This window comes from Coenobita brevimanus, chromosome 26 (assembly GCF_032717465.1).
Source record: "Coenobita brevimanus isolate Jiangsu-jjx chromosome 26, ASM3271746v2, whole genome shotgun sequence".
Lineage (NCBI taxonomy): Eukaryota > Metazoa > Arthropoda > Malacostraca > Decapoda > Coenobitidae > Coenobita > Coenobita brevimanus.
The window spans coordinates 8,202,584-8,223,662 of NC_136979.1; the positions used below are offsets into that span (position 1 = coordinate 8,202,584).

At 43.3% G+C, this 21,079-nt stretch overlaps 1 protein-coding gene across 1 annotated transcript in view; it reads left to right on the forward strand.

The window, feature by feature from the left end:
- The window catches only part of Cog1 (conserved oligomeric Golgi complex subunit 1), a 236,970-nt gene that overhangs the window by 96,597 nt on the left and 119,294 nt on the right, over positions 1–21,079 (forward strand). Inside the window, exon 8 of the mRNA XM_080268130.1 lies at positions 7,800–7,891. Within this exon, the coding sequence (XP_080124256.1) occupies positions 7,800–7,891 (92 nt within the window). The remainder of the gene's footprint in view (positions 1–7,799; positions 7,892–21,079) is intronic.

The window sequence follows — 21,079 nt, forward strand, 5'->3', positions numbered from 1 at the left end:
AATCTACTTCCAAGAGATTAGATGTGCTAAGCCAACTTGCTTTTTTTTCTTTTTTTTATGCAACTGTTGACATTGTGCAGAGGTGTCATTCACCTATATATGGAATACAGCTGTCATGTGTGGGAAACTTCCCATATACAGCTGTTTTAAACAGGGTGGAATCAAAGGCTTTTTGTCTTTTCAACTTTCCTCCTCATACTGACTCACTTCATCCTCTCTTTCTTCATTATGGTGTTGTGTCATTATCTCTTTGCTGTGCACTGCTTTTAAGGTCATTGCTCCTCTGAACTGTGCTTGCATCCCTCCTCCATTATGGCAGGTGCATAGCACCTATCTAACAGCACACTCAAACCCCTTTTCTGTTCAATCGTCTAATTCAGGGGTTAACCAATGCTCTCAGTCCTTCATGTATACAGCAGGTCAAGTCATCACTGGAACCGTCTTCCTAAGTCTGTATTTCCTTCTGTCTATGATCTCTAGTCTTTTAAATGCAATGCATGCAGGCATATCAAAATGAATGGATCTCAGACTTGCCTCAATTTTGTTTGTTTTCCTTGGAGAGAACATCTTTGCAGGCTCATAGCCTTTGCATAAAAAAAAAATAAAAGCAGGGGGGGTCCTTACATTAAATTTTGAGGAGTATATTACTGCTTGAGTGACCATTTCTCATTGGTTATTTCCTGTGATGTAAACAGCTACCCTCTAACCATTTCCCAGTTGCTTTAAAATCCTGTATTTCAAAAGTTTTCGAGTCTGTTCTTTAAAAAAATGTAAAGCATCTTTCCTATCACAACCTTCTCTCTGATCATCAGTATGGGTTCCACCAGGGACGCTCTGCTGGTGATCTCACTTACCTTTCAGACTCCTGGTTATCTTCCTTTTAGGACTTTGGCAAAAGCTTTGCCATTGCACTTGACATCTCAAAGGCTTTCGATCGAGTCTGGCATAAATCTTTAAAATCCAGAACTACCCTCTTACGGTTTCTATCCTCTGTCTGTGCCTTCAACTCTAGCTTCCTTTATGGTCATTCTGTAGCTGCCGTTGTAGATGGCCACTGTTCTTCTCCTAGATCTATCAGCAGTGGTGTTCCTTAGAGCTCTGTCCTATCACCAACTCTCTTCCTTTTATTCATCAGTGACCTTCTAAGCTGTACATCTAACCTTATCCACTCACACGCTGATGACGCCCTCCTTCACCTTTCCATTCTCTTTCTGCAGCGTCCATCTCAGCAGTTGCTTCAACAAACAAGGGATGAGGCTATGGTGTACCTAATGTCTGACTTGGCTCATATCTCTGATTGGGGTAAAAATAAAATTGTTTGTAATGCATAAAAAACTCAGTTCTTACATCTGTCAACCCGATGAAATCTTCCACAGGAATACCCTCTGATTTTTAACAATATCCAGCTCAATCCTGCATCATCTTTAAACTTACTTGGAGTTTCATTCTCTTGGGATTTATCTTGGAAAGAACATAAATCTGCTTCCAAGGGATTGGGTGTGCAAAACCAACTCTGTACTTTCTTTACCCCTGCACAGTTGTTGACTTTATACATGGGTTTTATTTGCCCCTGTGTAGAGTACAACTCTCATGTGTGGGGAGGCTCCCCACACACAGCTCTTCTCAGTATAGTGGAGTCAGAGGCTTTTTTTCTCATCCTCTTACTGGCTCCCTTCAACCTCTGTCTCATCGCTGCACTGTTACATCTTTATCTGTTTTCAATCACTACGTCAGTGGTTACTGCTCCTCTGAACTGTCAGCTTGCATCCCTCCACCACCACGATGGGCACGTAGCACCCGTGTAGCAACAAGCTTTCATCCCTTTTCTGTCCAAATCTCCAATGCAAGAGTTAACTGTTACTCACAGTCCTTCATGTATGCAACAGGTCAGCTGTGGAACTGTCTCCCTCTGTTTGTTTTTTGTACCGCCTATGATCTCCAGTCTTTCAAATGCAGTGTGTATCTTGAAGTGAGTGGATCTTGAATTTGACTCCTTGTTATTACCTGCCACAATAGTGAAGCTGGTATTGTTTTCAGTTTGCCTGTCTGTCTGTGTGTATGTTAGCTCAATAACATCGCAGCCACTCGAGATATCATCACAAAATTTTTCAGGTCTGTAGTAGGGATGAAAATCTCAGACGAGTTCGAAATTGGTAAAAGTAGGTCAAAGCCAAGGTCATATTCCAAACCGTGCTAGATATGTACACGTATACCTTGATGTACGATACCCCTAGATGCGATACCCCGGCTTAATGATGGGAGTAGAAATACCACCATACCCTGCCTAATGATGGCTAAATCCCGGTTTAACGATGGGCTTTGATTTTTAAAACTGATTTTGATGATATTTTAGACAAATTGTGTGTTTAGGTTGATTTATAAACTGTTTTTGGACTTAGATTAATGTGTTTTAGCCATAGATGGGGTGAACATTGTCATTTTGGGGTTCAGTTTACTAAAGCTTGATTTTTTTCAGACATATTTGACAATTTTCAGATTTTATTTGTTGGTTTTAGTGAGTTATTAACAGGTGTTAGGCTTAGGTTAGCATCTTTTTCTGCTTTTTGGCCATTTAGATTGGCTTTAAACTTATTTTTGGACTTGTTTGGGTGGATTTAGGACTTGGTTGGGGGAGAAAAACCCAAGGCTGAAAAACAGATCCCTATACTTTACATGTTAAATCTACCCCGAGATACAATTGCCCGCCTAATGATGGTTTTTTTCAACTGCATTGTTTAATTGGGGTTTACCTTCTGCTCGTGGATGGTGTGATTCGCCCCTTGGGGGGACCTCTGTCTAGTCTTGTTTTTGTTTTTTTCACGGTGGGAGCATTTTGCAGGTTCCTTACCTTTGGTTTCTTCATCGTTAAAAAAAAAAAAAAAAAAAAAAAAAAAAAAATCCTCTGGCATGGATCATCTGCCTGTTTAGGACTCAGTAGATTAATATTCATGAGGAGCCAGATGATCACCACTTCTCTTAGGGGCAGTGGATGGTCCACAGCTCTCAGACAGCAGGGCTAGGGTAATAGTTCATAATTAGAGTGCTACTTGGCTTCCCAGGGATGGATTTTCCGTAAGTTATTAAGTTTAGCTAGAGCGGTATCGGCTTTTATCATTTTTTGTGGTTTCTTAAATTATGTAGGTAGATTTTTGAGTGCATAGGAAGTTATATACAGTAATCTTAAAGTTGTTTCAGGATTTCCTCAGTAAATATGTACGGTACTCAAGCCCCATTTTCACCTTTCACCATCACTTCCTTCTGCCACTGAGCTTCCCTGTCCTGTATGCCTTCCATTAGCTCTGGTTCTGAAGGCCAGCATTCTTTGTTGTCACTTCATTCTCATGCATTTCAAATATGCAGACTTCCTTAGTACATTCTGTTTACCCTGTTATCACTGTCCCCATTCTACAGTACTGTCTCATTATCCAGTCACTTATCCACTTCACACTCATGTTAAGTTAATATTGTTACTCTTCTCAACATTGCAACTTGCATCTTTATCACATACACACCCATATTTGTCACACACGAAATCAGAATCATCAACTGTCATCGCAGCGCATGAGTCTGAAGGTGTCATTATCGTACCCTGGCAACCTACCAATCAACATTGCGTCCGATTTCGTATCATATTATACGCGAATGATATTATTATACACAAATATTTTATACACAAACATATTACATTGCACTTACTACAGTACCCTCACGTCCAAGACTGTAATATTGTTGCCTGAGAGGCCCGTCTAGAACGAAAAATGTCTGGGACCAACACAAAAACTTATGGAAAAAATTAATATTGTCACAAAATCTTCAAAAAGTTCCCCTAAAAACATCAACCTAGACCTATTTTGGCACCAAAACAAATTTCCTCATGTTGAAAGTGTGAGTTTCTGAGCTTGTCTCCAGCTCAGTAGCTCAGTTATCTCTGGCTTAGTATCCTGAGGTTGATGGTGGCACTTCAAGGGGTTAGCAGATGGTTTCCTAGACATGGTTACCTAAGGAGAGGCAATAACCTAGTAGCAAACACTGAGTGCAGCACATGGTAAGTGTGTCCATGATGCTCTGGTGAGAGACAAAAACAAGCCCTGCTTGCTCATCACGTGACCAGATGCCAATATTTTTTTGGACAACATCGCAACCACATCACTCTCCTAGGTGTGGGAACCGAGTTGGTCCGGGTGAGACCATCATAGCTGTATTCTCCTCGGATTTGGGTCATTAGGAAGCGTTGGTTCTGTACTGGACATATGCAACCATATTATACCAATCCATCCATCCATCCATCATCCAATCCTACATTGCCTCATGAGGAGCTTAGGGGCCCGGGGCTAGGCAGTAGGTCTCGACATTTAAGATGAGAGTGACAAGCCTCACTCATCCCAGAGTGGCATTACATGAGCCATCAACCCCAACCATCCCTTGGATATAAACCTTCACCTGAACATCCGACTGGAGCGCAATAATTACCCACTAAACCACCAAGTGCCAAAATTTGGCTATATGGTTACCACCCAGCGTAGTAAATGGTTTCCTGGTGTACAGGAAACCATTTGACTTGTCACTCAGTGTAGAGTCACCCACAGGCAGAAGGAAGCAGAAATAATAAAGGAAAGAAAGACAGAAGAAGGAGTGTAAAGTCACCCGTAGGCAGAAGGACAAGGAAAGAATGAAGGAAAGAACAGAAGAGGATGGAAGGAAAGAAGGATGGAAAAGAGGAAAGGGCAGACACCCGAGAGCAACACTACATCGAGTGAGTGGATGGTGAGCGCCTCCACATACCACTTATATCCATCCATCCATCATCTAATCCTACGTTGCCCCATGAGGAGCGTAGGAGCCCGGGGCTAGGCAGCTATTGGGTTATTATTTATGGTCTCCTTCCTGGAAGCGAAACATCTTTGACAAAACTGTCTTGGATGCGGGAGTACTGTAGTTTAGTGAAATATACTTTCGTGAATAGCAGTTTTGCGATGCAAAGAAATGTTTCTCTGCAAGGAATCTCACAGTTTTACTGAGAGATTTGCAAGGGACTCAACAGTGGTGGCGGGGAGCAGTGAGGGGGCAGGTGGTAACTAATCACCGCTCCCAGCCCCGGAACTCATCTTCAAGACTTATCAAGCAGTTCAGCCCATGTGTCAATATTAATAAAGTCATTAGTATTATGGTTCAGTAATATAATGTATGTCTGGTTAACTGTATGTAATTTATAGTAGGGGTATTGTGTCATTAATGGGTAACTAAGCAGGAATGAGGTGGCTGACCCTGGAACCAATTACCGCTTATTACATGTAAAGTATACGCACGAGTTTCGTGAATATTAGTTTCGTGATGCGATTGTGATACCAGTTAGGCATGAAACTAGTGAGTGCGCTGTATACACGAATCACACACGTATCATATTATACATGAAATCAGATGCATGGTTGACAAGTAGGTTACCAGGGCACATTAATAACACCTTCAGACTTGTGCTTTGCAACTACAGTCACAGGAACTCTCCCCTCTTATCCCTAATCAGCACATCCACCAACTGGAAGGCTTGATATTTAAGTCCCCCTCACCCCCTCCATTGTTAAGGTCTCTTCATTGTGCATGGCCCTCTTTTTGACCTTCTTAGTCTAATTACTCAGCTCTGATGCACACTTAACTCCTAAAAGACAGGTGTCCGCATAGGCTGTCCAAGGGTACCAGGGCCAAAAAGATGGGTGACTGCATATGCAGTCACACCCCCCACCCCCCCGACCCACCCCATCAACCTCACCCCTCTACCACCACACCCACACACCAACTGCCACCCACCCCCACCCTCACCTCCCCAGTCCGACCCCCCTGCCCTCCCCCTCCACCCCCAACTACCCCATCCCCAAACCCCCACCATCCCCCAACTCCTCCCCCAATAACCTCCACAGCCCCCTGCCACCACTAACCCCCACCCTCCAACCATCCCTACTCTCCCAACCCCCACCCCCATTCCCCATGCCCCCCACAATCCCCAATCCCCCCAACTGCTTCTCCACCATTCCCAATCCCCCAACTGCTTCCCTACCACCCCCCACCATCCCCCACTCCTCCCACCATCCCCCACTTCCCCCACCATCCCCCCACTGCCCACCACCCTCTATCCTCTACCCTCTACCACCCTCCCACTACCCCCACCATCCCTAACCCCCCTATCCTCCTCCATCCCCCATCCCCATACCCCCCAACCCCCCACACACCCCAAATAACCCCACCCCTCCAACCCCCACTGCCACTCCCACCCTTCCCCCCACCCCCCTCCTGACCCCCTACTTACCACCCTCACCCATCACCCCCACCCCCCACCCTATCCCCACCCCCCTCCTGACCCCCTACTTACCACCCCCACCCCCCACCCTATCCCCCCGCCCCCACCCCCCACATCCCCCAAGCACCCAGTCCCCATCCCTGCACCATCCCACAACCCCCACACACCACACCTACCCCCATCAAATTCCCCACCATATCACACTCACTGATTCTTCCTGTCCTGAACGTATGTCAGAGCATTACAATGCCCGTCTTTTAGGGGTTAGCAGCACAGCAAATGCCATATTTCTCTGTTTCAGCTTCATTCTTGGATCAGAATCCCAAGAATGTGTCCATTCACTTTAATTATTGTATTCCTTCCATTGTATGCAATCAGTACAGTATTGTTGTCAGTACTTCATCACCCAGCCCCTATATTCCAAGTACCTTATACATTTCCTGCCTGCATACACATAAACCTTTGCCTGGTCCTTGAATGTTGAATAGAATTTCTACATGCATTCAAAATAACTTGCTTAAGAAGAAGTGGTTGGAGGAAGTTTAGGGAGCTTTTGCCTCTCCTAATATTGAGAGGGCTCTCCTTCCGTACTATGGGATCTTTGTATGAGGCATGTGTTTGGGGTGTAATTCTGTATGGAAGTGAGGCCTGGGCAGTAAAGGAGGAGGATATTCGTAGACTCAGACATACATAAATGACAGTGACTGGATGGATGTGTAGTGTATCCTTGCATGTGAGGCTTGGGAAGGGGGGCTAGGATTACAATTGAAGAGTTGAGAGGAAGGATGAAATGAGTGTATTGGTGTTGTGATGAGGAGGAGTAGATTGAGATGGTTTGGGCATGTTGAGAGGATGAAGGATGACAGTCGGGTGTGGAAGGTGAGAAGTGTGAACATCAAGGATAGGGTTGCAAGAGGCAGACTGGTAAAGACTTGGGAGGAGCTTGCAGAGTGAGGCCTCAAGGATAAGGGACTGAATAGAGAGGCTGCCAGAGATTGAGCAATGTGGTGCCCAAGACCAGTGCATGCAAGCATGTTGAAGCCTTTATTAACGATAATGAAAATGATTGTGTATGAGAGAAACTGAAACAGACTTTATTATGTTAAAAGCATAAAAGCATAATGAACATACAATTAATGCTTGTAAGAATTTTAGCATTTCTATCCGGTTGCCAGCTTTGAGACTGTTTATCAAAATAGGGAATGATAACTGTGCTTTTTTGAAAATCACCTTATCATCAGTATAGTTCACCAGTATTCAGCTCTATATTTTGATTCCCATAAATCCAGTGATGTATTTTTTTTTTTAGTATTCTTGCTCTCTACCGATGATTTTTATTAATCTTTAGAGAATCCTCATATTGTGAGAGGATTGACTTGGGCAATATCTAACCCCTCAGGTTGACATAGGGTTTCTTGACTAAATAGTATAAAATATATAATCTGATTGAAAGGGTTATATTGGGGCAGTAGCAATAAGGCATGTTCTGTACTATCTTCCTCCATTTCAGCATTCACCACGAGTGTCAAGGCTCTGGGGATGATTCGAGCCAGTGTGTGGCAGGTGTGTCGGGAGCGCATCCAACCTGACCACTGGGAAAAGGTAGACAAATGTTTGCACTGCTTTTATGTTTCATCTGCATTGTTGTTCTGGCATTCATGGATGGGTATATAATGCCATTGTGCTTATTTTGGATATTGGTTGATTTTGTAGTGTCAGACCTTGGAGAAAAATTAGATACTTTAACAGTTGGTTACAGACATGTTTGATGCAGTTATGTTTATTTTTATTCTCAGATTTATATTCTGCAGAGTCTTGAATTTATGATACTAGGTGTTTTCCTTGATAAATGATTGCTGCACCTTGTTATGCATCAGTGCTTTTTATCTCCTTCATTGTAAGGATACTGGTATATGAGTCAGTGTGTGCTTGCATGCATGCACCAACAGTTAACTGTATGTTGACTGAGAGACAAAATGGTTTCCTGTATATCAGAAATTATTAATTATATTTTGATTGCTAACCAGAATACCCATCCTAGAGGTAAGGGGAAAAAAAATATATATTTCTCCTGTACTTCCTAGGCCCTACCCAGGAACCAGGTAAAGTAGGCAAGTTTGGTTGACTGTGTGGAATGTGAGAGGAAGTTGTTGTTGCGTAACCCCGGTCTGTCTGACTAAGCTGGCGTGTCAGCCACAAATTAGCAACTGCTTCTTTGGGGCCATCCTATAGGTACAGTACAGTACAGTACAGTACATATATGGTATAGGGGAATGGAACCCCTTTGTCGTAAACAGTGCTTCAGTAGGGTTGGACAAACAGGTACAATGCAGTACATACACTGTGTAAGGATCCAGAACCCCCAGGAGAGGAAGTGAAGTGGGTGATTTAGAAGGTATAAAATGTGCATGGTCAAGAATGAGCAAGGTTAAGTAAAGAGCAAGTTGAGATACTGATGAATGATGAATGGCAGATCATGAATTTATCAACTCAGGTGCATTTTTATCAATCATAACACTCAGATGCACTTATTATGTTCGTGTTTTTCATTCTAGGTGCATTAATATACATGCAATATATTCTGTTGCCTGTCACCTGTAAAAAAAAGTGTCTTTCATGTAGCAGATACTTCTCTCTTCATAATTCATCGAACACGTTCGGTCTTCAGTAAATTCCCTAGTCTCCTCAGCTTCTGTACCTCACTTTCTGACATACAATATTGTGCCTATGTACACCACCATATCCATATACCTTCTTGACCTGCCACTTCTCTTCCCGCTTTCAAATTCACTTACATATACACATTTCACCATTGTTGTTATCATCATCTTTTTTGTCATCATTTTCAGTGTTGTCATCATTGTCATCATCATCATCATCATCATCATGATCATCACCTGTGATGCCTTGCTTTCTCCTGGGAAACCCTGACAGGAGATGGTGATAGCAGAAATACCTCCAGGCTACTTTTACATACTGTACTTCATCTATTCTCTCAGACATTTCTCTTCCCCCTTCCGTTCTCATCTTCCATACCACTTACAGTCTGTCTCTTCCAGCATTACTCTCATGCTTGAGTTAACCTGACAACTGCTGCATTAGGTTTCCTGGTCTACCCCCCCATGTGAAAAAAAAAATGGGAAAAATTTTTTTCTCAAAAATAATTTTTGCATATATGAAATGAAAATGCTTGGAAAAGTATAGGACAAATTATATATGAGTTCATTATTTTAATTAGTTCAGTCGTGGTGAAGTAATGAAGTTACACATCTCCATACTAGTAATGCGGAGATACTGAGGATGTAGTGGGTGGTGGCTGGATGCACGGGTGGTGATGGAAGTAGCTCAGTTGAGATGCCAGTCGGCATTAGAAACATTCTTATCTATCTATCTATCTATCTATTGCCAGATGCCATAATCCCGTAAGGGGTGGCCATTTGACTCGGAGTTATTTGTTTTACAGAGAGGGGCACTAACCCTTCACCAACCCACTTGTTGACACGTAGGGAGCACGTATGGTTTGGTTATATGGTTACCACCCAGCGTTGTAAATGGTTTCTTGGCTTACAGGAAACCATTTGGCTTGTCACTCAATGTAAAGCCACCTGTAAAGGAAAGAAAAGCAGTAAGAAGTGACAGGAAAGATGGGAGAAATAGGAAGAGAGGAGGGCAGGCACAGAAAAAGGATGATAAAGGCTAAGGAAGAAGTAGGCAGAACTACATCAAGTGAGTGGATGATGGTTGCCACCACCTAAACATGCTTATGTTTATTTAAAAAAAAAAAAAAAAAAAAAAAAAAAAAAAAAAAAAAGCTCATATGATGTATAGCAGCTACACATCTTCCATCATATAAAATACGTAGCAGCTATTGCGGTGAGAAATTCTTTGGCACCTTGTTTATATGCAGTCTTTGGATGTGTCCATACTTTCTTAATGTATACATTTTGATCCATTCAGTAATTCCACATCTTACTCCCATTGCCCTTCTCCCATGTCAAAAATGTATACAGTATATATGGTGTATACAGTACCCTCTCATCCAGTACGCGTTTGTCCAGAACCTCGATATAACAGACTTCAATAGACTGGAATTCACTTTTATCGGACTTGAGGAGCTACCGGACTAAATTGCTATATATCAGAAAAAGTCCAATAAAGCCAGAAGCAGTCTGTACTGCCTGACCATTTCAGCTATGTTCACCACAGTAAGGTAAATAAAAGCCATGTTTATTAGTATACAGTGCAGTATTATTATATATATTATACCTTTTGATTATTGTAGTGAAATTATAACATAATACAGTACCGCAGTAGTAGTCAAAACAGTTTAAAAACCGTTCATGTGATCCGAACCAATGTCTGATATATTGGAAAAAGTCCAGGTTAGCAGGGGGAAGTCTGGATGTTGCTTTTATCTGAGTTTTGCATTTTTCGCGATGGTTTAGATCCCAATTAGTCCGTTATAGTGAGGTTTTATTGTCCTATTCTCGTCCAGTACAGTCAGCAAAAAAATTAAATAATTTATTACAGTATTACGGATTTGTTGGGCTAGTACGGATCAGCCTCCCAAAGTGGGCCAAGTCCGAGGAGTTCTTCTCTAGTACTGACGTGCTGCATCCAGTACTACTACCCGCACACACATGGGAAGATGGCCAACACCGAGGAACATTTCTCTAGTACAGTACTATCGTGCCAGTCCAGTACACCTTCCTCGTGACTCGTGACGTGAGCCAGTCAAATAGCAGAATTGCACTTCCCCCTGATGATGAAGACAATGATGTGTCAGTGTGTGACTATGAGGGATTTATGAAGGAGGTTGAGGTAGAGAGGCCTCCTCAGGATCCTAAAGGCCCTCCTCCAGGGGTCAGTAGGACCTCCTACAGCCTTGGAAACCCTTCCCTTTTCCCCCCCAAGCCCATCACCACTCACCTTAAAGGTTGGTAAAATCTTAGTTGTGTCAAAATGTAGTGAAGTTGAATTTGGGGGGGACTTTTTCAAGGCTTGTCTGACATTATTCGTTTTTCCCATAAGGTCTGTTGTTTCTCCAGTACGGATTTAGTCCAGTACGGTAGTACTGTCTAACAAAAGTACCGTACTGGATGCGAGGGCACTGTATATATATCTATCTATCTATCTGTTGCCAAACGCCTCAGTCCCGTTCAGGGTGGCCACAAACAAATCGCCTCCATGTCACTCTGTCCCCCGTCATTTCACTGCCCCGCTCCCAACTCACACACCCCTCTCTCATGTACCTCTCCACCCCATCCCTCCATCTCATCCCTGGCCTGCCCCTCCCTCTTCCCCCCTCCACCTCACTCACATACTCTCTCTTCATCAGTCTTTCACCCTCCATCCTCTCCACATGGCCAAACCACCTCAGTGTATTCCTCCTAACGCTTCCTATCACATCCACATCCACACCACAATGCTCCTTTATGTCCTCATTTGTCAGCCTGTCTCTCTATGTGACTCCACAGGCTCCTCCTAAATAACTCTTTTTTCCACTGCTCTCACTCTTGACTTGTGTCCTTCCAGCAACGTCCAAGCTTCACTACCATACGTTAGAGTTGGTATCACAATACTGTCAGCACAGGCTCCTCCTAAATAACTCTTTTTTCCACTGCTCTCACTCTTGACTTGTGTCCTTCCAGCAGCGTCCAAGCTTCACTACCATACGTTAGAGTTGGTATCACAATACTGTCATGTAGTAACTTTTTCACTTCCATGCTCACTTCACTGCTTCTTATCACTGCTTTCAAGGAACCAGCAACCTTTCTTCCCTGCTGTACCCTTTCAAGCACTTCACCCTCCAAACCTCCATCCTTACTCATCACACTACCCAAGTACTTAAACATACTCACATTTTCCAATTCCTCACCATCCAGTCTCACTGTACATTCACTGACTTCACCTCTCTCAAAGACCATCACTTTACTCTTCCCTGCATTCACTTTTAGATTCCGTTTCTTACACACTCTCCCAAACTCATCCACCAAGCCTTGCAGCTCTCCTTCATCTTCACTCAACAAAACAGTATCATCTGCAAACAACAGTACCGGGAGTTTCCAAACACTACCCTCTCTCATCAGAGCCACTCCAACATCCACTACCCTACCTTGTACCTCTTTTATTACCCCATCCATGTACAGATTGAACAGCCATGGAGACATTACACATCCCTGTTTCAACCCAACCTTCAAAGAGAAAAATTCACTCAGTTCACCATCCACACGCACTGCAGCCTTAATACCATCATACATACTCATCACAGCATTCAACAACTTCCCATCTACTTCATATATTCTTAATACTTTCCACAATCCTTGTCTATCCACCCTGTCATATGCTTTCTCCAAATGCATGAAAGCTGCACACAACTTCTTTCCCATCTCTAGAAACTTTTCCACTAAAGATCTAAGAATGAATATCTGATCTACACAACCTCTTCCCTTCCTGAAGCCTCCCTGTTCTTCTCCAACTAATTCCTCTGTTCTTTCTCTGACTCTGTCAATAAGTATCCTACCATACACTTTTCCTATTATACTAAGAAGACGGATGTCCCTGTGATTACCACACACTTCTTTTCCCCCTTTTCCTTTGTACAAGGGAATAATTATACCTGACTTCCAATCCTCCGAGACTCTACCTTCCTCCCAGGCCAATCTGCACATTTTCCACATCCGTTCTACTACTATCTCTTCCCCATACTTCAGCATTTCACCACACACTCCATCAATTCCTGGGGCTTTCCCCAATTTAACTTTGTTCACTTCTTCCACAACTTCTATCCTACTGTTTTCTTCCTGTCTTCTCACCTCCCTCCTTCTCCCAGCCATTCCCCAGCCACTCATACTCGCATTACTTCCATCCTCTATGTTCAACAATTCCTTAAAGTGTTCTCTCCATCTGCTCACTTTTTCTCCCTTCTGCACTAGTAATCTACCATTTTTATCTTTCAATCCCCTGCTAACTTCACTTCCACCCTGTCTTACTCTTTTCACCTCCTTCCAGAACATTTTCTTACAGTCCCTCCACTTTACACTCAAGTTCCTTCCAATTTCCTCATCCGCACTCTTCTTACTCTCTCTTACTAATCTTTTCACCTCTTTCTTTCTACATATAACTCTCTCTTCTGCCTCTCAACTTCTTCCATGTCCCTATTTCTCATCCATTCATTGTATGCTTTCTTCTTTTGTGCCACAGCCTGTCTCACCTCTTCATTCCACCACATCGGTCCTTGCACACCCCTCCGACTTCTCTTCATCCTACACACCACATCACATGCTGCACATATTTCTTCTGTAAATATTCTGCACACACCTTCCACGTTCCCTATCTGCTCCAATTCATTTTTGCCCAATCGTTCCTTCACTTCTCTCTTATACTCTGCCTTTTTCTCATCCTCTTGTAACCTTTCCACTATATATATATACAGTATATATATATATATATATATATATATATATATATATATATATATATATATATATATATATATATATATATATATATATATATATATATATATATATATATACTGTATATATATATATATATATATATATATATATATATATATATATATATATATATATATATACAGTACTGTAAGTAATCCCTCTAATAACCGAACGCCCAATATCCGAACATCCCCACTAACCGGACATAATCGTCCTGGGATCCAAAATTCCCAAAATGGGCCAAAAACCGCAAAAAATTCGAAAAAAAAAAAAAAAGACTTTTTTCCCACCCGTAATTTGAAATTGCCGCCTGGCGCCGAACAGCTGTTACACCATGGTCCCTTCACCCGTTCCTTCCTCCCCCTCCCCCCTCCCCTGTCAAGGTTGCCATTTGGTATTTTTCATTACCAAGTGTGGGCCAATTTGGTAATGAAAAATTCGTTTGGTAATGCATCAGAATGATGCATTACCAAATGGATTTTTCACATGTATGAGGATACACAGGATGGAGATGGTGGATTGTTTGCTCTCTCTGATTAATCTGCTACCCTACATAGCGTGAAAATAATTAACATGGTGTTAATTAGAAGGAGAGTGATTACATGTATTTCCACTTGTATATATAATTAATGAAGAATAAATGCTAGCTTTATAAATTTGGTAATGAAAAGTTAAATTTGGTAATGAAAGTTGAGGAGATTGGTAATGTGGCCATTGCGATCTGGCAACTCTGTTGCCCCGCCATCATCAACAGTCACAGCTAACTCCGATCGAGAGCAGATGCTCATAGCAGTGCAAGCCACAGGTGCTTGTTTTTTGTGAATAAACTGCAATATCTCACCACTAGAACACACAGGAATTTACAGTGTTGTGCAGTGTTAAGAAATTAGAATTTAGAGTGCAGAGGATTAACTGTGGACTGCAAAATGGCGGTTCAAACCAGTCCAGGAGCCAGGGACTTATAAGTACCCAGAATGTTTAATATTGCATAAACTCACCTCTAAAACCTCATTTTATGGTTCTTTTGCATTTACTTCAATCTTTTATGTCCCTTATTGGTGTGATTTGGGTCTTAAATAGGTGCAATGCATGTCCAGAGGGAGTTGTATAGGTGTTTTTCTGAGTTAGGGTCCATAGGTCCAGGAGGCTGGGGCCCAATATCCGGACAGGATCACTATCCGGACATGCCTTTGGCTCTATTACATCGGATATTGGAGGGATTACTTATAAATATATATATATAATACAGTAATCCCGTATGTTTCGCGGATTTTTTTTTTACGGTTTTCCCCTCTCGCGAATTTTCTTAGCATTAATAAGTTCAACTAAAATATCCTTGAATATATGGAAAACAAAAAATTTGAAATTCCCGCCTTTTCCAATTGTAGCACGGTAAACTCACGCCACCCTCTATCCCTTTCCCACAGTCCCTCTGCCCTGCATCCCTCAGTCCACGCCTGTCTGCCTCACCTGCTTGGTGCACTTGTAACCGCGCTGTGATACAAGCCACTTGGCCTCCCATGTTATTTCCACATGGCCCCAGGACGTAATCCAGCCTCACTGAAGGCTAATAATACAATCAGTAAGAACTCCAAAGTGACAAAACGATCAAGAAAAGTTATGATCTTAGCAGAGAAAATTGTGTTACTGGACAAGCTAAGAAGTGGCATGAGCTACGCCGCATGTAGTCGTGAGTATGGAGTGAACGAATCGACAGTGCGTTACATTAAGAAAAGTGAAAAAGAAATAAGACATGCAGTTGCTAGCTGTGCATCAACGTCAGCAAAGGTGTCACAACATGTTCGTGATAATGCTCTGATTAAAATGGAAAAGGCGCTGAACATATGGATTGAAGATTTGAACCGCTGACATATTCCTGTTGACACAAATTCGATCAGAGAAAAGGCCAAGGATTTGTACAGTCATTTCAGTGATGGAGAGAGAGATGGGAAGCACACATTTATGGCTAGCAAAGGCTGGTTTGAGAACTTTAAGAAGAGATTCTCACTCCACAATCTCAGGATTACTGGCGAATCAGCCTCTGCTGATCATGTGGCAGCAGAAACGTATCCAGCAGAATTTGAAAAATTAGTGAAGGACAAAGGGTATCTGCCGGAACAAGTTTTCAATGCCGATGAGACTGGGCTGTGGTGGAAAAAAATGCCCAGCAGAACTTTTATATCTCGAGAGGAGAGACAGGCACCTGGATTTAAAGCTCAGAAGGACAGAGCATCTCTGCTATTCTGTGGGAACGCAGCTGGTCATATGATCAAGCCTATGCTACTATACAGGGCTAAAAAACCACGTGCACTTAAAGGGAAAGACTTAAATCAGCTGCCAGTGTTTTATCGTAGCAACAAGAAAGCGTGGATGACGGCAGTATTGTTCAGTGACTGGTTCCAAAACTGTTTTGTTCCCGAGGTTGAAAGATACTTGAAGGCAAAGGGGATAGACTTTAAAGTTCTGCTGGTAATAGATAACTGCCCATGTCACCCTGAATCAATTAAATTTGCACACCCTAACATCGAGGTAGTTTTTCTACCAAAGAACACCACATCACTCATTCAGCCACTTGATCAGGGCATCATTGCTGTTTTCAAGGCAAAATACGTGGCACGAAGCTTTGCTATGATTAGACAAGGCTTATAAGAAGGAGATAACATCAAAATGTGGTGGAGGAAATTCAACATAGCCAACTGCATCATGTTAATTCAACAGTGTTATGAGGAACTCTCTGCTAGCTGAATCAACTCCTGTTGGAAGAAATTGTGGCCATCAGTCGTGAATGACTTTGCAGGATTCCCAACTGTTGATGCTGAACTTGTAAGAATTAAAAATCTCTTGAGGACTGTCAGAGGTGAAGGGTTTTCTGACCTGCAAGAAAATGAAATTCGGGAGGAACTGCTGGGGAATGCAGGAGAAGAACTGACGACACAAGAATTTGAAGAACTGCTCAATGAAGAAGAGAAAGATGAAGAGGAAGAGGAATCTGGTAGAAATGAGTTACCACAGGCGTGGACACTAGAAAAGCTTGGGGAAATCACTCGCAGTATGAGGCATACTATCTCCCTGCTAATGTCGTATGACCCATCACTGGACAGGGCATTAAAAGTGAAGAATGGGATGGAAGCTGTGTTTGCTCCCTACCATGAAATAATGAAGGAGATGAAATGTGAAAGGGAGCAACTTCCAATACCTATGTTTTCTCAAAGAAAAACCAACGCAGCCCTGCATCTGCCCTGCCATCTACATCCGGCAACTCATCCTCTCCTGCCTCACCACGCATGGAGGACGAGTCAGCTGACGATCCCTCTCCTAACTCCCCAGCCTCGTCTGATGTCTCTGAGTGAAACTCTTCTGTAACTAAAGGTATGTAAAATGATAACAAACAGACATTAACTAAAAATATTACTGTACTTATAGACATGAATTAAAGTTTTATGTGGTGCACACCTTGGGGAAAAAAAAAAAAATTATGTACAGTACGTGATACTGAGCAAAAAAATCAGGTAACAAGTTTAATAATTTCAACTTAACTTGTGGTGTAATGATTGAAAAATCATTTTGTCAGAGTGTGAGTCTTCGAGTGGCATTGGTGGCTGGCAGCAAACAGTAAATAGCTGGCAGTGGTCTGGGGAGGTGCGACTGTGTGAGTTGGGGGACATGCGACCATGCGAGTGTTTGCTATCACCAGTTACTGCATCCTTTTATTTTGTACTGTTTTGTGAATAAATGTGTAGATAATTGTGTATTACAGTACGGTGTTTACATTTTTCCTTTATAATGGAGTATGTACTTTCAGTCTTGTAAGAAGGTATTTCGGGATGAGTATGGAGGTTTCGGGACAATTCGCTGTCAAGGCAAATCGCCGTCACAACAAAAACAAGACAATTCGCCTTCATTAATGATGATAGCTATGGACGACGCTAGAATATAATTCAAAGGCGACTACAGCGAGGAAGAAACAAGTTAATTATTGACTAAAAGTGCAACTAATAAATAATATCCAGAGCCTACGCTATTGAACACAGACTTTGCTGGATCCCCCTGAAATATAGTTATTAAAGTATCGATTAATTGATAATAAGTATATTTATAAAAGAACTGATTAATTAAAAATAAGTATATTTATAGAATGGCGGGGAATCGTCCATGTCTTGAAAGGGAATTGTCTGATGGCGAATTCTCTCGCAACCAGTATGGACATGGACTGTGTGATGGATAGCATGTTGGACACAAGTGCGAGATTCAATTGTTAATAGAGTATTCGCGAATTTGGCATTTCGCGGGGGTTACAAGAACGTAACTACCGCGAAATATGCGTATTACTGTATGTATATACAGTAATCCCTCTACTTTCCAGATGCCTACTTTCCGGACATCCCCACTTACTGGACATAATCGTCCCGGGATCCAATATTCCCAAAATGGTCCGAAAACCACAAAAAATTAGGAAAAACAACGATTTTTTTCCGCCTGTAATTTGAACTTGGCGCACGCGGCGCGGGACAGCTTTCTTGTGGCACGTAATTCCTCCGACGTCCACTAGAGCTCCCCTGCATCCTCCCCACTTTCCGCCTGTCTCGTCGTGAGTGAACGCTCGTCGTCATGGCTGCCCACGTGCTCGCTTTTGTGGTGGTGCCTTACCTGCTGCAGGCACTCCTGCTGCTCTCGTGCCTCTCCTTCATGTGTGTGATGATGGCCCCGCCGCCTGAGAAGAGGAAGAGAGTGGTATTGACTCTGGAGAGGAAGCGGGAGATATTGGAGAGTGTAGATGCGGGATGGTCTTCTTCATGCATCCTCCGTGAGTTCAACCTGGCCCGATCTACTTTGTTTGATATTAAGAGATCTCGAGACAAACTCATGCAGTACACGGCTGACTTCTCGTCGAAAAGCAAATGCATCGTGGAGAGGAAGATGATGTTTACTCCCAAGTTTGTTGAAGTCGACTGCTCCACTTTGATTTGGTATCGACAGCAGTGTGCTGCTGGTGTAACGGTACGTGGTACAGAGCTGAAGGCTGCTGCTGAGAAGTTTGCCAGGCTTCACAACGCCCTAGACTTCAAGGCATCCGAGGGTTGGCTCTTCGCGTTTAAGTTATGGCATGGCCTTACCAACCGTAAGTCTCATGGCGAAGCTTTGGACGCTAACAAAGATGGAGTATAGGATTTTCGGCACAAGGTGAAGGGCTTGATCGACAGGGAGGGCCTCACTCTCGGTCAAGTCTACAACGCTGATGAAACTGGGTTTTTCTATCCCTCTTTGCCTACGAACACTCTAGCCTAGGAGACGGAGAAGCGTGTACCTGGCCGCAAGCTCTCCAAGCAACGGCTGTCTGCTTTGTGTTGTGCCAATGCTAACAGCATGCACCGGCTTAAGCCCGTTATTGTTGGCCGTGCAAAGCAGCCTTGGTGTCTTCGTGGGGTGATAGATGTCCTTCCTGTCGTCTGGTACCATTCCTTGAAGGCATGGTTCACAGCCCACATCTTCAAAGACTAGTTCCACCGCCATTTTGTCAAGGAGGTCATACATTACCAGACAGAGAAACTGGGAATCCCATGCGACCAGGTAAAGGCCCTCCGTCTCCTTGACAATGCACCTGCCCACCCGTGCGACAAGGACTTGGTGGCTGAGAATGGCCGCATTAGGTGCATGTTTCTGCCACCTAATACTACTGCACTCATCCAACCAATGGACCAAGGAGTGATCGTGGCAACGTAGCGCCTATACTGACGGAAGTTCCTGGACGAGGTGATGGTTGTTCTCGAGGACGAGGACGATCGCAGGGAGGGACGGGACACGCGAGGCCAGGGGACTTTGGAAAACCTTCGCCGCTACAGCATCTAGTCTGCCATTTACAACTGGGCCAGTGCATGGAAGGAAATCCCTGTCAAGACTCTAGAAAATGGTTGGTCTCGTCTGCTTCTCGGAACGGATGTGGAGTACGATTTCCTAGGTTTCGATGTGGATGACTTCCATGCACGTATATGTGTGCATTGCGACGATGTTGATGTGGACGAAGTGTGTGAGTGGTTGGATGAGGTCGAGGGCGATCCTGGGTATCAGACCCTGTCTGATATCGAGATCACATCTTCAGTTGCAGGTGTCAGTACCCAGCTTGAAGATTCTGATGAGGACGGCGACGATGATGCGGACTCCTCTCAGCATGACACAACTCCAGCCATCCCCAAGCTGAGCGCACTCCGGGAACACCTAGAGTTCGTTCTGGACTACTTGGAACACTCGGACTGTGACAGGGAGATGGGGCCCTTGGGACTTGAGGAGGAAGTACGTGCTTTCAGGCAGCGCATCATAAATCGTCAGAATCGTCGTTCCTTGCATCAGTCAACGATTAACAGCTTTTTCAGGCCCGTGACCCCCGCTGTGCCCAGCCCTGGCTCCACTCCGTTGCCTCCCCAAGACAGGCCCTCAAGCTCCGAGCCACAGCCCAGCACATCAGCCACGGTGGAGTCACTGCTTGACGTGAGTTTGCGTCTATCTTCCGAGTCGTCTGCAGTGAGTACGCCATCACCACGACCCAGCGACGCACCCCTAGGTCACCTGCCAGCGATACTCTCAGACTCTGACAGTGATTAAACGGCAAGAACTTCTCCACTAGACCACGTGGGAATTTAGTGTTGTGCAGTGAAAGAAAAACAGTGCATACAGTATTGTAAAGAAAGTAGATATTTGAGTGAAAACACAAAATTTTTGGACTAAATTTAACGTAAATAAATTTGTGATTTGTTTTGAAATTGATTTTATGAGTGGAAAGACTTAAAGTGCAGAGTGCAACACTTGTTAAGTTACAATGGAGCACAAGTAAGACAGGAGTGCGCAGTGTGAAGAGAATGTACTTCTGAGTGCGAGTGACTAAGTTAAGTGCAAGACTTCATGAACAGTGTACTGCAAGTGCTTCAGGAAATCCTTCTTACTGTCAGAGTCTGAAAGGAGGTGGTTATTCATCGATATGGCCATGGACTTGCTGTAAGTAGGCAGAATGTTTCATACTGTACTGTACTGTATTTTCCATACTATACTTACCTCAAACACCTTATTTCACTCTTTTATGTCCCTTATTGGTGTGAATATGTAGTGTCTTAGGTGCTATGCATGTGCAGTAGGGAGATGTTTTTCTGAGTTAGGCTAGGTTAGGGTCCATAACTACCAGTCCAGGAGCCAGGGACTTATAAGTACCCAGAATGTTTAGATGAACCTACCTCAAAAACCTCATTTTATGCTTCTTTTGCATTTATTTCAGTCTTTTATGGCCCTTATTGTTGTGATTTGGGTCTTAAATAGGTGCTATGCATGTCCAGAGGAGTTGTAT